Source organism: Chiloscyllium plagiosum, chromosome 38, assembly GCF_004010195.1.
Source record: "Chiloscyllium plagiosum isolate BGI_BamShark_2017 chromosome 38, ASM401019v2, whole genome shotgun sequence".
In the NCBI taxonomy this organism is placed as follows: Eukaryota; Metazoa; Chordata; class Chondrichthyes; order Orectolobiformes; family Hemiscylliidae; genus Chiloscyllium; species Chiloscyllium plagiosum.
The window spans coordinates 10,292,011-10,306,928 of NC_057747.1; the positions used below are offsets into that span (position 1 = coordinate 10,292,011).

The window sequence follows — 14,918 nt, forward strand, 5'->3', positions numbered from 1 at the left end:
CTCGGGCTATTCAACTGTAGCTGTCAATAACAAAAGCTGCTGCTTTGACAGATTGGGATGCACTGACTGCACTTGCAGTTATTTCCCCAATAGGTAATGTATTTCCCTCGGTCCAAATGCAAAAAAGATCGCAGCTCAGAAATACTTCAAATGTTTGGAGTTCTATCTTGGAACTCAATGTTCCAAGCAGGTTTAGATTACCTACCTACAGTGTGGAAACAGGCCCTTCGGCCCAACAAGTCCACACCGACCCTCAGGAGAGTAACCCACCCAGATCCATTTCCCTCTGACTAATGCACCTAACACTACAGGCAATTTAGCATAGTCAATTCACCTGACCTGCACATCTTTGGACTGTGGGAGGAAATCTGAGCACCCGGAGGAAACCCAAACAGACACTAAGAGAATGTGCAAACTCCACACAGACAGTCGACCAAGGCTGGAATCGAACCTGGGTCCCTAGTGCTGTAAGGCAGCAGTGCTAACCACTGTACCGCTGTGCTGCCCATCTTAGACACATGGCAAATTATTTTATTGTTTGCCATTCACTGCACACAAAAAACAGATTTCTAATTCCATTTCAATAACTGAGGCCATGAAACAGTGTTTTATATTGTACAGAGGCTCACAGAATGTCCAGAAATTCAACTGGTTGAGCATGAGACTCTTAAGCTCAGGATGATGGGTTTGAGCTTCACACTGGGCACTTTTGTTCTGTACTGCCAGCTGTGTGAATGTGTTCAAACTTGAATCTTAGCTCTTTCCCTAACCCACAATCTCAATGTGGGGGTTCATCTGGAGTGGAGGTTTGTGTCTCCCTATGGGGGTTGATCAACAACACTTATAATACAGGGAGGAGAACTTGACCATATTCTCTGTCAAAGGCAGCAAGGTTCGTTTGCACAGACTAACAGCAGCCAATGTTGGTGACATGGTCACACCAACCATAACGAAAGGGAAACCAGAGCACAGGAAAAAGATGCACGGGCACTAGTGAAACAACAACAGAAAGCAAACAGAAAAGACAGGGTGTTTCCCTATATTGAAGACATAGTAGTAAATAATAAAGAAGAAATGGGTACTGTGGCTCAGTGGTTAGCACTCCCGCTTCACAGCAGAGGGAACCCGGGTCCGATTCCACCCTCAAGCAACTGTCTGTGTGGAGTTTGCACATTCTCCCTGTGTCTGCATGGGTTTCCTCCCACAGCCCAAAAATGTATAGGTTAGGCCGATTGCCCATAGTGTCAAGGAATGTGCAGGCTCGGTGGGTTAGCCATGGGATATTCAGTGTTACAGAGATTGGGTAAGGGTTGGATCTGGGTGGGCTGTTCTTTTGGAGGCCTGGTGTGGACTCGCTAGGCCGAATGGCCTGCTTCCATACTGTAGGGATTCTGTGATTCTAAATGAAAGGCTCTGTTGCCAAGAAACATGCAGATCTATGGCCCAGGATTGCTTTCATTGCTGGGAGCATCACCTGAGAATTACAAACATGTCCTGTAATGATCTCTGTACAATTCAATACATGTTTTTATCCCCAGGGAAAGAAATGTCAATGCTGGTTTCAATGACACACAAATGATCACCCATCCACTCCAGTTAGCCCTGTGATAGCACAAAACCCACCTGCAGATATATTTCAGGAGATTGTAATTGGCCTGAGGCAGATTAGTGACCTGTTTGATCAGTTCCTGGACACCCTGAGTAAAAGAAGACCAGATTAGTAATTCTCATTCTAGTTAGGATGGAATATTTACGGCGATTTTAACCTGACCAGCCCAGTCAATGTCAGGATGGTCGGGCAGTTAAAACTCACTCAGTTTACACCACTGCTCTACAGGGTTCTTCTGGTACAATCGGTAGTGTCCTTACGTCTGAGCCGAGAGACCCATATTCAATCTCGCCTGCTCCCAAGGTGTGTAATGACATCTCTGAATAGGTTGATTAGAGATTATCCACAGAGCTGCCCCAGAGCCACCAGCAGGCTCTGTCTGAGGTAGCACTTTTAAACATAATCTGTCACTTCCTCATAACATCCAGCAATGGTGAAGTTTAACTCAAATCCAGTTATGCTACATGTTCTAGAGCTTGTAATAGGTCTTACACGAGGACATCACTTACTGAGGCAGCTCCTTTACAGCCTTCTGCTCAAAGGCAAGAGAATTCTTCAGGCATGTGCCTGTTAAGAATTTGGGAACCCGGATCAGACTCTTTGCTAACCTATACTCAGCAGAAGCATTCTGTTATTTTTTGAAATCAACGTTGCATATGGTGTTAAGTGTTACTGGCTCCTGGAGGAGCCTGTATCTCCCACTTACAAATTACAGTGGACAGTTTGAATCATTAACTTCCATCTTACTCAGTTTTGGCTTGTACATGGTATAGTGTAGCTAGTCTATGAAAAGTAATATGGAATCATCCAGTTTCTGAGAATACTGGCAAACAGGATGTTCTGCGTTCAGTACAAGACATGGTAACACTGCAGAGCTGAAAATGTGTTGCTGGAAAAGCGCAGCAGGTCAGACAGCATCCAAGGAGCAGGAGAATCGACGTTTCGGGCTTGAGCCCTTCTTCAGCGCTCATGCCCGAAACATCGATTCTCCTGCTCCTTGGATGCTGCCTGACCTGCTGCGCTTTTCCAGCAACACATTTTCAGCTCTGATCTCCAGCATCTGCAGACCTCACTTTCTCCATGGTAACACTGCAGACATACCTCTTCTTGATCCTTAGCCAACAGTTGTGCACATGACAGGAAGTCTTCATACTTAGCAAATGGGATCACTGGCTCAGGTAACTCTCTCAGGTATAGCTTCAGCAAGGATGCAACCGTGTGGACATCAGTGTTTCTGCAAAAAGAAAAATTGTGAAACAGCCGATTTCCCAGTTGCAGCAGCCAACCATGATTAATGAGCATTTGCCGTCAGACCTCAAAATGTAGTTTATCAAGTATAGAACAAACCAGCAAAAGGCACAATTGCTCCTCATGACTGCCCATGCAAGACATCTGCTTCATGCTGCAGACATGGAATATTAAAATTTGCACAAAGTCTGAACCACAAAGTCTTAACAACAACTGCAGAAAAAGATTCAAAATTAAACCGTCTGAATAATTCAATTTCACCATTAGAAGCACATTTCTTTGATTTTATCAAGTTTTGCGTTTTGTAGACTTGTGAGAATCTGAGGAAAGGGACAGAGGTTCGATGAGAAGATAAGGAGGTGAGAGGTGATCAATCAAAAGAAAGAGACTTCTTCAGCCTTGTTCTTATGTTTCCTGTCAAAGTTTTGGGCCTGTCTGTTGAGCTTCAATAGAACGTTGGTTATTATCCTAGAAAAATGGGCTTGCCAAATACACTCAGCCTCCCATTGTGACCGTAAAGCCAAACACTTATTCTTTGCCCTTCCAAAAAGTGTAAGTGCTCTGAGTTCAACCACTGTTGCTGGCCATGGAAATAGGCAGCACAGCAGCTCAGTGGTTAGCACTGCTGCCTCACAGCACCAGGGACGTGGGTTCAATTCCTGTCCCAGGCAACTGTCTGGGTGGAGTTTGCACATTCTCCCCGTGAGTTTCCTCTGGGTGCTCCGGTTTCCTTCCACAGATGTGCAGGTTTGGTGGATTGGTCACAGGAAATACAGGGATGGGGGTGGCAGGTTCTGGTGGGAGGCTCTTTCGAGGGTTGGTATGGGCTCAATGGGCTGAATGGCCTGCTCCCACACTGTAGGGATTATATGAAATACATTCACTCCTAGAAATGATGGACTCTAATTCAATGGTGCCATGGTGAAAATCAAATATGTTTCAATATTTGGGTTCATTTCTACCCAGAAAGCGCAGCCCCAAGAAATTAAGATGGAGTCCACACTCTCAGCTTGCACTCAGGATCCAGCAGTACAGTTACGGGACACTGCCAAACAGGCAACACGACAAAACTACACCACGTACAGTCACGCCAAGAACAAGGAACTGGAGAAACTTGGCATCACCACCAGTAGTAGCCAAGCCCACCCTGGCACCACCGCAGGGAAGTCAATCGTCAACTTATCGGACCACACCCTTCATGTGGAAGAGATTGAAGTCCTGAGCAGGGGTCTCAATTTCTGCCCCACCACCAAAATGGACCACATGGGTCTTGCAGTAGACAAGGAGGAATTCATCAGACGAATGAGACGCCAGGAATCCTTTCAAGATGCCTGAATTTGTACTTAGAGAATTACATTTTATTTTGCTCAAAAACTGCATGAATCCATGTAAGATTCTGTAAATCCCCTTTTTTTAGATTAAATCAATCTGAGTATTGGGGCACAGACAGCCTCACACAGGGCACCTCACACCTTCAAATGTATTATCTGGGCCAACATGGCACCTACTGTTAAAACTCACTTGAGAATGTAACTTTATGGAAGTTCTGGGATTTACATATAAAAGAACTGAAACCAACATGCCCATTCTAAAAGACAAGAGACTTAACAATCACTCCAGGTCTTTTTCAATACATAATTTCAGTTACATCACACTGTAAACTTTGTGTCCTCCGATCTTACACTCCACAACCACCTGCTGAAGGTGTTGTGTGATTTTTAACTTAGCTCCAAGAACAATCAAGAAGCTTGATACTCTCCTGGACAAAGCAGCCCGCTTGATTGGCACCACATCCATATTTTAAAAAAATCTCCCTCCACCACTGACGCTCAGTATCAGCAGTGTGTCGTACTTATCAAACTCAGTACAGAAATTCACTAAATCTCCTTCGGCTGCAACTTCCAAACCCACACCCGTAACCATGTAGAATGCCAAGGGCCAGCAGATACATGGGAACACCATCATCTGAAAAGTTTTCCTCTGAACCACGCACCATCCTGAATTGGAAACAGATTGCCATTCTTTCAGTGTCACTTGGTCACAATCCTGAAACTTCCTCCCTCACGGCATTGCGGGTCTACCTCCACCAAACGGACTGCAGCAGTTCAAGGTGGGAACTCACCATTTCTCCTTGATGGAGAAATAAATCCATGGAAGTAAATCCTAGCCCAGCCAGCAATGCCCACAAATGAAGTTTAAAGAAACAGAAGCTCAGTCAGATGGTAAAACTGCAGAATCTGTATTTCAGACCAGCAAACGCTGACTGGTGGTCCAACCAATCAAACGGCAGTTTAAATGTGCCTGGATAGGCACTAGTTTCTGTTTCCTGATGAAGGGTTTTTGCCTGAAACGTCGATTTTCCTGCTCCTCAGATGCTGCCTGACCTGCTGTGCTTTTCCAGCACCACTCTAATCTTGACTTTGATCTCCAGCATCTGCAGTCCTCACTTTTGCCTAGTTTCTGTTTGCTTCCTAACTGGATAGCATGCCCCTTTATCTGAAGCTGACTGAAGTTCAGGAGCATCATCTCCCACTGAAAATGAAGCAGCCTCGAACTGATGGAGGGTTTTTCAATCATCCCACACTCGGCTGGTTTCGATCCAAAAAAGTATCTGATGTACATGTTTCTCAAATTAGCACAATTGCAAACTGCACAGCAGTTTAGCCTCCTCGCAAATGGTAATGGAACCAGAGAAACCAGAGTAAAAAGGTGGAAATGAAAGCTATTCCGTTTGAAAATGAACGTGCCTGAGAAGTTCTAATGAGAGCAATGTAGTGCATTAATTAACTTCAGTAAAAAAGGTCAGAGGGCAATGAAAATGTGAACAATCTGCTGTTAGAAGCGACAATGTTGAATCTGAAATTAATACAGAACCAGCATTTCCAATATACAATGTGTGACTTCCTTTAGTCTATAGAAACCCTCTGACAACGATGCACCCCAGTTATTCATGCCATCATTTGCCAAAGATAATTAGCTACAGAAGTGGTCATGCAATATTGCAATAACGTGGGAGTTCAGCTGGAAGGCCATTTGAGCTTAGCATTGTCTTCAAATTGAACTAATTCTTATTGAATTTAGCAAAGGGAGGTTTGAGTGTTCAAGTAATGTAAGTTTAAAAATCACCTTCAGCACACATTACCTGTCAAAGAGAGGCTTTTCTCCACAATCGAAAGAATCCTGGAGTTCTTTGACCAGGTTGGCTTGCCCAGGCATGCGGAATAAGCCCTCTTCAGTGAGGCCATGCTCTCTGATAAAATCCACACACTGTTCGACTAATAACGGAGCGAGCAGCTTTCCAAACTTGCGCTCGTACTGGACTGTGTCTTCCAAACGCTGTCCAAATATACCTGAAAATAAATTGGAATTCCCAGCTGTGATTTCCCTCGGCATAGACTTCAATAGCAAGTCTCTGATTTATAGAGATTGCTTTCAAAGTCAGTGCAGTGAGCTGAAACACTATCAAAAGTTAAAAAGGAGGCAACTCAAAACATTTTAATTACAATGCAGGGGATCAATTTTAAAAGCCGCAGGTTTGGCAAAGAAAAATCTTTCTTCTTTGTGGGGGGTTTTCAGAAGGTAGCTTCAAACACTTCCTTTCCACTCAACAGTAGTCAGTACAATGCCAGACACTGCTGCCCCATCTCTCTCTCTGTCTCACAGCTGGTGAGGATACAGAAACAAAGAGTCTCAGAACGGTTGATCACTTCCAACTACAGTCCTCAGTCGCAACTCCTTGCCTTTTTTGTTACTGATCTGGTCAGTGCTCTCCCCGCTCTGTTTCTGATCTGCAAGTGTAGCAAAGTTGAGCATACGTCACAAGGAGACACAAAAATGCAACACAGCTTTTGACCTTTTTGGAGTCATTAAGTATTTGATTGCATTAACATTGCCGCAGTTCTGTAACCTCTGGTCTGTGATGGATTCATTGACCTTAAGGACAACTGGGAAGTCAATTGATGTGTTCGATATAGTCCTACCTGCCTATCTTCTTTTCCACCTATCCACACCCCCCCCAACCTATCACCTTCATCCCCTCCCCCACTCACCTATTGTACTCTATGCTACTTTCTCCCCACCCCAACCTCCTCTCACTTATGTCTCCACCCTTTAGGCTTTCTGCCTATATTCCTGATGAAGGGCTTTTGCCCGAAACGTCGATTTTACAGCTCCTAGGATGCTGCCTGAACTGCTGTGCTCTTCCAGCACCACTAATCCAGAAACAGACCTGTCAGTCCTACTCATCCATTCTGACCACGTATCCCAAAAGTAACTAGTCCCATTTGTCTGCATTTGGTCTATATTCCTCAATGCCTTTCTTAATTCATGTACCTGTCCAAATGCCTTTTAAATGTTTAATTGCGCCAGCCTCCACCACTTCTTCTGGCAGCTCATTCCATACAAGTACCACCCTCTGTGTGAAAAGGTTGCCCCACAGGACCTTTTTAAATTTTACCCCTTTCGGCTTAAACCTATTTCCCCCAAGTTTTGGACTCTCCCATCCTGGGGGACAGACCTTGGCTATTCACCCTATCATGATTTTATAAACTTCTATAAGGTCACCCCCCCCACCCCTCCCAGTCTCTGACGCTCCTGGGAAATAAAGTCCCAGCCTATCCAACTCTCCTTATAATTCAAACCTTCAAGTCCTACCAACATCCTTGTCAATTTTTTTCTGCACCTTTTCTAATTTAATAACATTCTTTCTATAGCAGGATAATCAGAATTGTATGCAGTACTCCAAAAGTGGCCTCACCAATGTCTGGTACAGCCATAACATGATGTTCCAACTCCTATACTCAATGCTTCTGAATGATGAAGGCATGTGTGCCAAGTGGCTTTTTCACCACCTCACCTACTTTTGACGCCACTTTCAAGGAACTAGGTACCTACACCATTCCCTCACAGCCCCATTCCCGATAAAGGGCTTTTGCCCGAAACATCGATTCTCCTGCTCCTCGGATGCTGCCTGACCTGCTGTGCACACTCTCTACACTAGAACAAAAGCAGGTCTGATGATGACCGTGAATCCATTGTAGATTGTTGTAAAATCCCATCTGGTTCACTAATGTTCTTTAGGGGAAGAAACTGTCATCCTTATCTGACCTACACGTGACTCCAGACCCACAGCAGTGTGGTTGACTCAAATTGCCCTCTGGGCAAGCAGGGATGGACATCAAATGCTAGTATAGCCATCAACGCCAACATTCCATAAATGAATTTTTAAAAGTTAATGATCGTTGATGAGAGTCCAAGTCAAACCTCTCTCTCTCTCTCTCTCCCCTTCTCTCCTTCCCATATGAATGGAGAAAGATATATATCTGAGGCAAGTATGCCACTGAAGCAGTTTATTCCATGAGCCAAATTAAATAAGGACCTTGTCCACAGTGTGCTGCAGTCTGTTCAAACATGAACTAAATGGCCCATTTATTTTAGGTAATCATGCAGTAAAAAGCACTTTTCTAATCTCCCCAGTGCCTCTCTCAGTAAGTGGCAGTACAGGTTTAAAAAAAACTATTAAAATGTACTACAAAAAAGAGCAAGGATTTATGCATAGAGATATGACATTGAAAAGCAGAAAGTTATGTCAAATTTTTCCATGACCTTGATTAGACTGCATTTTCATTATTCTGGTCTCCTTCTTGCTGAAACTAAACCAAGAGCTGGAGAAAATGTGAGAAAAGAATTACAAGGATTATAACAAAACTGAGAGGGTACACAGGATCAGGGGATGAGTGAACAAACTGGACCTCTTTTCTTTATGGGGATCGTATACAGTCTTTAGGATTATGGAAGAGGATCAGTCAGGGGGATGTAAAGAAGATGGCTCCACGTGGAATTGTCCAAAAGTGGAGCAATAAATGTAGACAGTTACAAATATATCTAACAAAGGAACTCAGGATAATCTTCTCTATCTCAAGAGCAATGAGAGGGTGGAACCCTCAACCTTTGGTATAATTAGAGTCATAGAGATGTACAGCATGGAAACAGACCCTTCGGTCCAACCTGTCCATGCCGACCAGATATCCCAACCCAATCTAGTCCCACCTGCCAGCATCCAGTCCATATCCCTCCAAATCCTTCCTATTCATATACCCATCCAAATGCCTCTTAAATGTTGCAATTGTATCATCTGGCAGCTCATTCCATACACGTACCACTCTCTGTGTGAAAAAGTTGCCGCGTAGGTCTCTTTTATATCCTTCCCCTCTCACCCTAAACCTATGCCCTCTAGTTCTGGACTCCACGACCCCAAGGAAAAGACTTTGCCTATTTATCCTATCCACACCCCTCATAATTTTGTAAACCTCTATAAGATCACCCCTCAGCTTCCGACACTCCAAGGAAAACAGCCCCAGCCTGTACAGCCTCTCCCAAAAGCTCAAATCCTCCAACCCTGGCAACATCCTTGTAAATCTTTTCTGAACCCTTTCAAGTTTCACAACATAAGGAAGACAGGAAGAGAAAAATGTGCTGAGTAGATGAGGGATGAAAGGTGGAAGGATGGCCACGTGAAGGTAGACACCGACCCCATGCCCTGTTTGTTTTGCAACAGTTACACCGTCCCTTAGAAGGTCACGTTTTATCTTGTTGTCTGCAGAGAGCTGTCCCTGTAGTCCCAGGTTAATCAGAACGGAAATGGGGTGCCTATACCTGATCTCTAGTACGTGCTCATTGGGTGAAGGAGACAGTCTGGTTTGACTGTGGTTCTCATGGCTGAATTGTTCAGTCACCAGCTGGTCCCTCACTACTAGTGGGAAAGCATTCACTGAACTAATGCAATCGATGTTTGGAATTAAACACGGCTGCTTCAAAAGCAACTGGTCAAACCACAGCGTGATCAGGAATTGGTCCCCGGCCCCTTTTCTACATTGGAAGTGTACGTTCTCTCTGCAGAAAAGGCATCCCATGGGGAAAAACTTTCTATTTTGAGCCAATGGTTTCAGAAGCGCAAGGGTTCTGGGAGGAGAAATGTATTTTGGGCTCCACAAGGCTAACAAAACGTTCCAAAAACATTTTTCTCTTTACTTAAGCCCTGTGATCACAGGAGCCTCAGAGGAATCCTGTAACAAACTGCAGGGTCCCTAAGTGACACATGTATTGGTTTAAGACCACTTTCAGATCACCAAATGGAATGCCAAGAAACAAAATAGGTGCTCAAATTGAGCAGGTCAACACAGACTGAGGGCAGGCCGCCCGACTTATAAAGTAGGAGAAAATCAACCTAATGTAAGTCTGAAAAATAATTGCAACGCAGAGCAATTTCTATACCAACCTTTTAGTTTGTGTATGCATTTGGTCATTTTGCTACTCACTGCACTCTTTCAGTGAAATTACCTTGTGTGAGAAAATAGGGACTGGAAAATATCTGGGCTTTACACTGGATGGACAGTACAAAATTCACTCTGATCACTGATAGAATTCACAGCATAGGAATATAGCACTAAAGGCTTAAGAAAAGGCCATTCAGGCCCTCAGACCTGTCCCATCATCCAATTAGATTATGGTCGGTCTGAATCATAATAGCATCTACCCATCTCTCATCCTTAATAATCTGTTGCCTTGAGTTCTAAAGTTTCCAATTTACTGTCCAATCTCAATTTCCCGACTATTTCAGGAAAGAGGTTCAGATCCACAACCAATTCTTGTATAAGGAGGCGCTTCATGACTTTACTTCTGAATGGCTTTGTTCCAATGTAAAGGTTCTACCACCTTGTTTTTACTCCCTATCAGAGGTAATACTTCCAAACAAAACCTTTAATCATCATGCACATCTCAACTAGATTTTTCCTTAATCTTCTATGGGGTGGCATGGTGGCTCAGTGGTTAGCACTGCTGCCTCACAGCACCAGAAACCCGGGTTCGATTCCACCCTCGGGCGACTGTTGTGTGGAGTTTGCACGTTCTCCCCGTGTCTGCGTGAGTTTCCTCTCACAGTCCAAAAATGTGCACTTTAGGTGAATTGGTCATGCTAAATTGCCCGTAGAGTTAAGTGCATTAGTTAGGGGGGGATAGGTCTGGGTGAGTTACTCTTTAGAGAGTCGGTGTGGGCTAGTTGGGCTGAAGGGCCTGTTTCCACACTATAGAGAATCTAATTTACACTCCAGGAATTACTTGCAAGCACCTGCTGATGACTTCTCCTGAACAGAGAATAAAGCACAGCTGGCTATTACAACTTTCTATTGGGTCCACTTGTTTCCGAATGCACCAAGTGCTGTGTGTGCTTTAATTGTTTTATCAGGACTGTAATTTCCTTGCACACACACACAAAATATTTTAGAATCTGTCAAATTTTAACCATAGAATTACAAAAAATAAAGATTCTTTGAATGTTATTCATTTGACAAATGTTCAGAGTAAATCAGAACAAAGTTGTTGAGCAAAGCATGATAAATTTCTGCCTAAATCATTCAATGAACAAAATTAATATCCTGTTAGTCTGTTTGTCAGATAGTTCTGTTGGTGGAACTTTCAAGGTAAGTTATTTAATCAAAACAGAGAAAGTCACTAGCAAAGTGACAGACTGCAGGTAGCAAGTCTGCATAGGGGACTGAGTGAGTGATAAATCCTTTCAGCATTTGTTTAATGGTGTTATCTGAAGTTCTTAGATTCAGCTTTACAATGTGCCCCTGTGTACCAGCATTATCTACGGTAGCTATATCCAGGCTTGATGGAGGATTGGACACTTGAGGCGTATATTATGCTAACCTCCCACCACCTCCCCCCAACACCCCCAACACACACAATAATTAACCTTCAAAAATAAACATTTGGCATTTGCTGGGTTTTGGGTCAGGAGCCTCGGGTCACAGGTTCACTTCAGTAGGTGGGTAGGGTAAAATACTGCTTGGAAGTAAGGAATAGACCTGCATGCAATTGGCAAAACGGGTATCAAGACTTGCTCTGTGCAGGATGTAGCTGAATTGTTCAAGTAAGGTTATTTTAAACAAATAGAACTTTTAAAATCACGGATGACAATCAAAATAAAATCCTAGCTTTCAGACAATTCGGGTTTTGAGAATGTACCTCTATGAAGTTTAAAAATTGCATTTATAATAGATTTATTTTACATGTAAGTGAGGATATTATGAAGCTGATTGCGTAGTCTGATTGCTTTCTATGCATACGTAACAGAACAAATGCACATTAGAAAGTGTACTATAGCTTACATGAGTTAATATAATGTGTTGCTGCAACAGCTTGAGGTAATTTTATGTTCCATTTATATAATCATTTCATTAGAGTGAACTAGATTTAATTAACGCCCTTTTAAACTATTCACTGCTTCACTATTTTGGGATCGTCATATAGATATACAAATTTGTAAAACTGGAACTGGAACAGAATGCATCATAGATTATACCTCGGGAAAGAACTGCAGTGGAAATCTATGTTGCTGTCAGGCTTAACGGATGTGTATCAGTCAGGCTAGACCTTTCATTCCTGCTGCTGAATCCTGTGGCTTTAATTATTGATCATTTCATAAATAGTCCATTCAGTTTTCTGCCCTCCATCCTCATAAGTGTTTTGCACTCCGGGTGACGGCCTGAATTTTCTCTGGGTGGCACCATCCCGGCTAGAGTTCTGTCAGGGTGCAGTGTGGGGGAATGGGGAGGGGCTAACAGAGAGAGGAGCACTTGCCTCTTTAAACAATTGGGGGTCCTGAAAAATCAAACCAGCTCAGTCCTGACTTTTTTTTAAACATCATGCTGCCTTTCTACGTCAACTGTTCCCCACCCCCTAAAAAAAACATAAGAACTAGGAGCAGGAGTAAGCATCTGACCCTTTGAGATTGGTCCACCATTCAATAAGACCATTGTTGATCTTTCGGTGGCCTCAGCTCCACTTACATGCCCTCTAACCCTTAATCTCTTTACTGTTCAAAACAAAATCTTAGCTTCAAACACATTTACTGAAGTAGTGTCAACTACTTCACTGGACAGGGAATTCCACAGATTCACAACCTTCTGGGTGAAGACGCTCCTTCTCAAATCAGATTAGATTAGATTCCCTACAGTATGGAAACAGGCCCTTCGGCCCAACAAGTCCATACCGACCCTCCGAAGAGTAACCCACCCAGACCCATTCCCCATATTCACTCCTGACTATGGGCAATTTAGCACTACCAATTCACCTAACCTGCACGTCTTTAGATTGTGGGAGGAAACTGGAGCACCAAAAGGAAACCCAAGCAGATTCAGTCCTAAATCTGCTCCCCCTCATTTTAAGGCTATTCCCTCTTGTCCTAGTTTCACCCACCAGTGGAAACATCCTCTTTACTTCTATCTTATCAATTTCCTTCATAATTTTATATGTTTCTTTAAGATTCCGCCCCCCTCATTCTTCTAAATTGCAATGAATATAATCCCAGTCCGTCTTTCGTCATAAACCAACCCCCTCGACTCTGGAATCAACCTAATGAATTGAAGGGCTTTTGCCTGAAACGTCGATTTTCCTGCTCCTCGGATGTTGCCTGAACTGCTGTGCTCTTCCAGCACCACTAATCCAGAATCTGGTTTCCAGCATCTGCAGTCATTGTTTTTACCTAATGAACCTCATGCCATTTTATAATCCCCAGGTTTCAGACAGGACGCTTAGGCTTGCATATACTGGAGACCTGCAGTAACCAGTTCCTGAGGGCTTGTATGGAAAAGTAATGGGCACATTAAACATGAATTTTAAAAAAAAACTCAGATTATACAATACTGTGTCAGACAGTGAACAGGAAACACACGACAAACAATTCCTCTTGAAGTTGTAGTGCATTGTATAGAATGCAAACTTCTATGTTGGAACTGCAAATGATTACTGATCAAAGCCCTTCACACTACGATCAGAGGCGGCCACAGTCACACTGCATTCACTCAGTAAGTGCCCCCCTACCTCTCCTGCTAACAAAGCATTGTTGAAAAGTGCTGACAGACCGCGGGCAGAACTCAGACAGAACCCGGGCACACGGGCTACACAGAAAGTAAGTCTTGGCTTCAGGCATCAGACGGGGATTGTGGCAGCCTTTCCAATCCCGGGTCGAGCGAGGAAGAATGCAGCGGAGAGACTCCGGACTGTCAGGTACTGCTCAGTGCAATCGCCAGGAATGTGAGCCTCCAACCTCTGCACGTCCCCATGAGAGCACAGAGTGCACTGTTCGCCTCCTGATGCAGAGTGCAGTCAAGCAACCTTGCAAAAAGCAGAGCCAGGCAGGTAGGGTCTTGCCTGCTGCTCCCCGCTATTTCCGGAACACCAGCCAATGTAAACAGTAGCCTGAGTCCAGGTCACTGTGCAGTCCCCCCCCCCCTGCCCACTCGCGATATTTCCGCTGCATTCCACCAGCCCGTCTCTCTATTCCTCATCAGAACCAGCCACTGGCACTGTCTGCCTGGATAGCTCATCCCAGCCCCCAAAACAATGGTCTGCTTCCCTCTGTCATAATGTTACTGTGAGGAAGTAAACTTGCTAAGTGTTTCAGGAGATACCAAAAGAACGGCTGATGCTGTAAATCAGAAACAGACATTGCTGGAAAAGCTCAGTAAGTCTGGCAGGGTCTGTGCAGAGAAGTCAGAGCGAATGTTTCGGGTTTGACCTGTTCTGAGGAAGGGTCATTGGATCCGAAACGTTAACTCTGGGTTCTTTCCACGGATGCTGCCTGACCTGCTGAGTTTTTTCCAGCAATTTGTGTGTGTGTGTGTGTTAAAAGAAACTGTGTTTACGTATTTAAATGCACACACAGCTATTGGAAAGAAAGCTGGCATAACATTTTGGACAAAGTTAAAAATCACACAACCACAGGTTACAGTCCAAACCGGTTTATTTGGAAATACTAGCTTTCGGAGCGCTGTTCTTTCATCAGCTTGGACTGTAACCTGGTGGTGTGTGATTTTTAACTTTGTCCACCCCAGTCCAACACCAGCACCTCCACATCATAATAATTTGGAGTACTTTTCATCACAATGCCAGTCTCTAAACCAATTAAAGCTGTGCTCTGGGCCATATCTTCCTGCTGTAATTGCTGATATAGCTGTAACGATTGGAAGTCAAACTCTATCCTTATTGGATTATGTCT

General features: G+C 43.8%; 1 protein-coding gene across 9 annotated transcripts in view; it reads right to left on the reverse strand.

Annotated features, from left to right (window-relative positions):
• LOC122541810 (rho GTPase-activating protein 22-like) overlaps positions 1-14,918 on the reverse strand; it is a 330,924-nt gene that overhangs the window by 15,846 nt on the left and 300,160 nt on the right. For 8 of the 9 annotated variants that reach the window (XM_043678816.1, XM_043678818.1, XM_043678823.1 and 5 more), the window contains 3 exons: positions 6,000-6,207; positions 2,711-2,843; positions 1,624-1,697 (listed from right to left, as the gene is read on the reverse strand). In XM_043678816.1, coding sequence (XP_043534751.1) covers positions 1,624-1,697; positions 2,711-2,843; positions 6,000-6,207 — 415 coding nt within the window. Of the gene's footprint in view, positions 1-1,623; positions 1,698-2,710; positions 2,844-5,999; positions 6,208-13,741; positions 14,089-14,918 lie in introns of those variants that run through there. The other variant, XM_043678819.1, reaches the window with a different exon arrangement.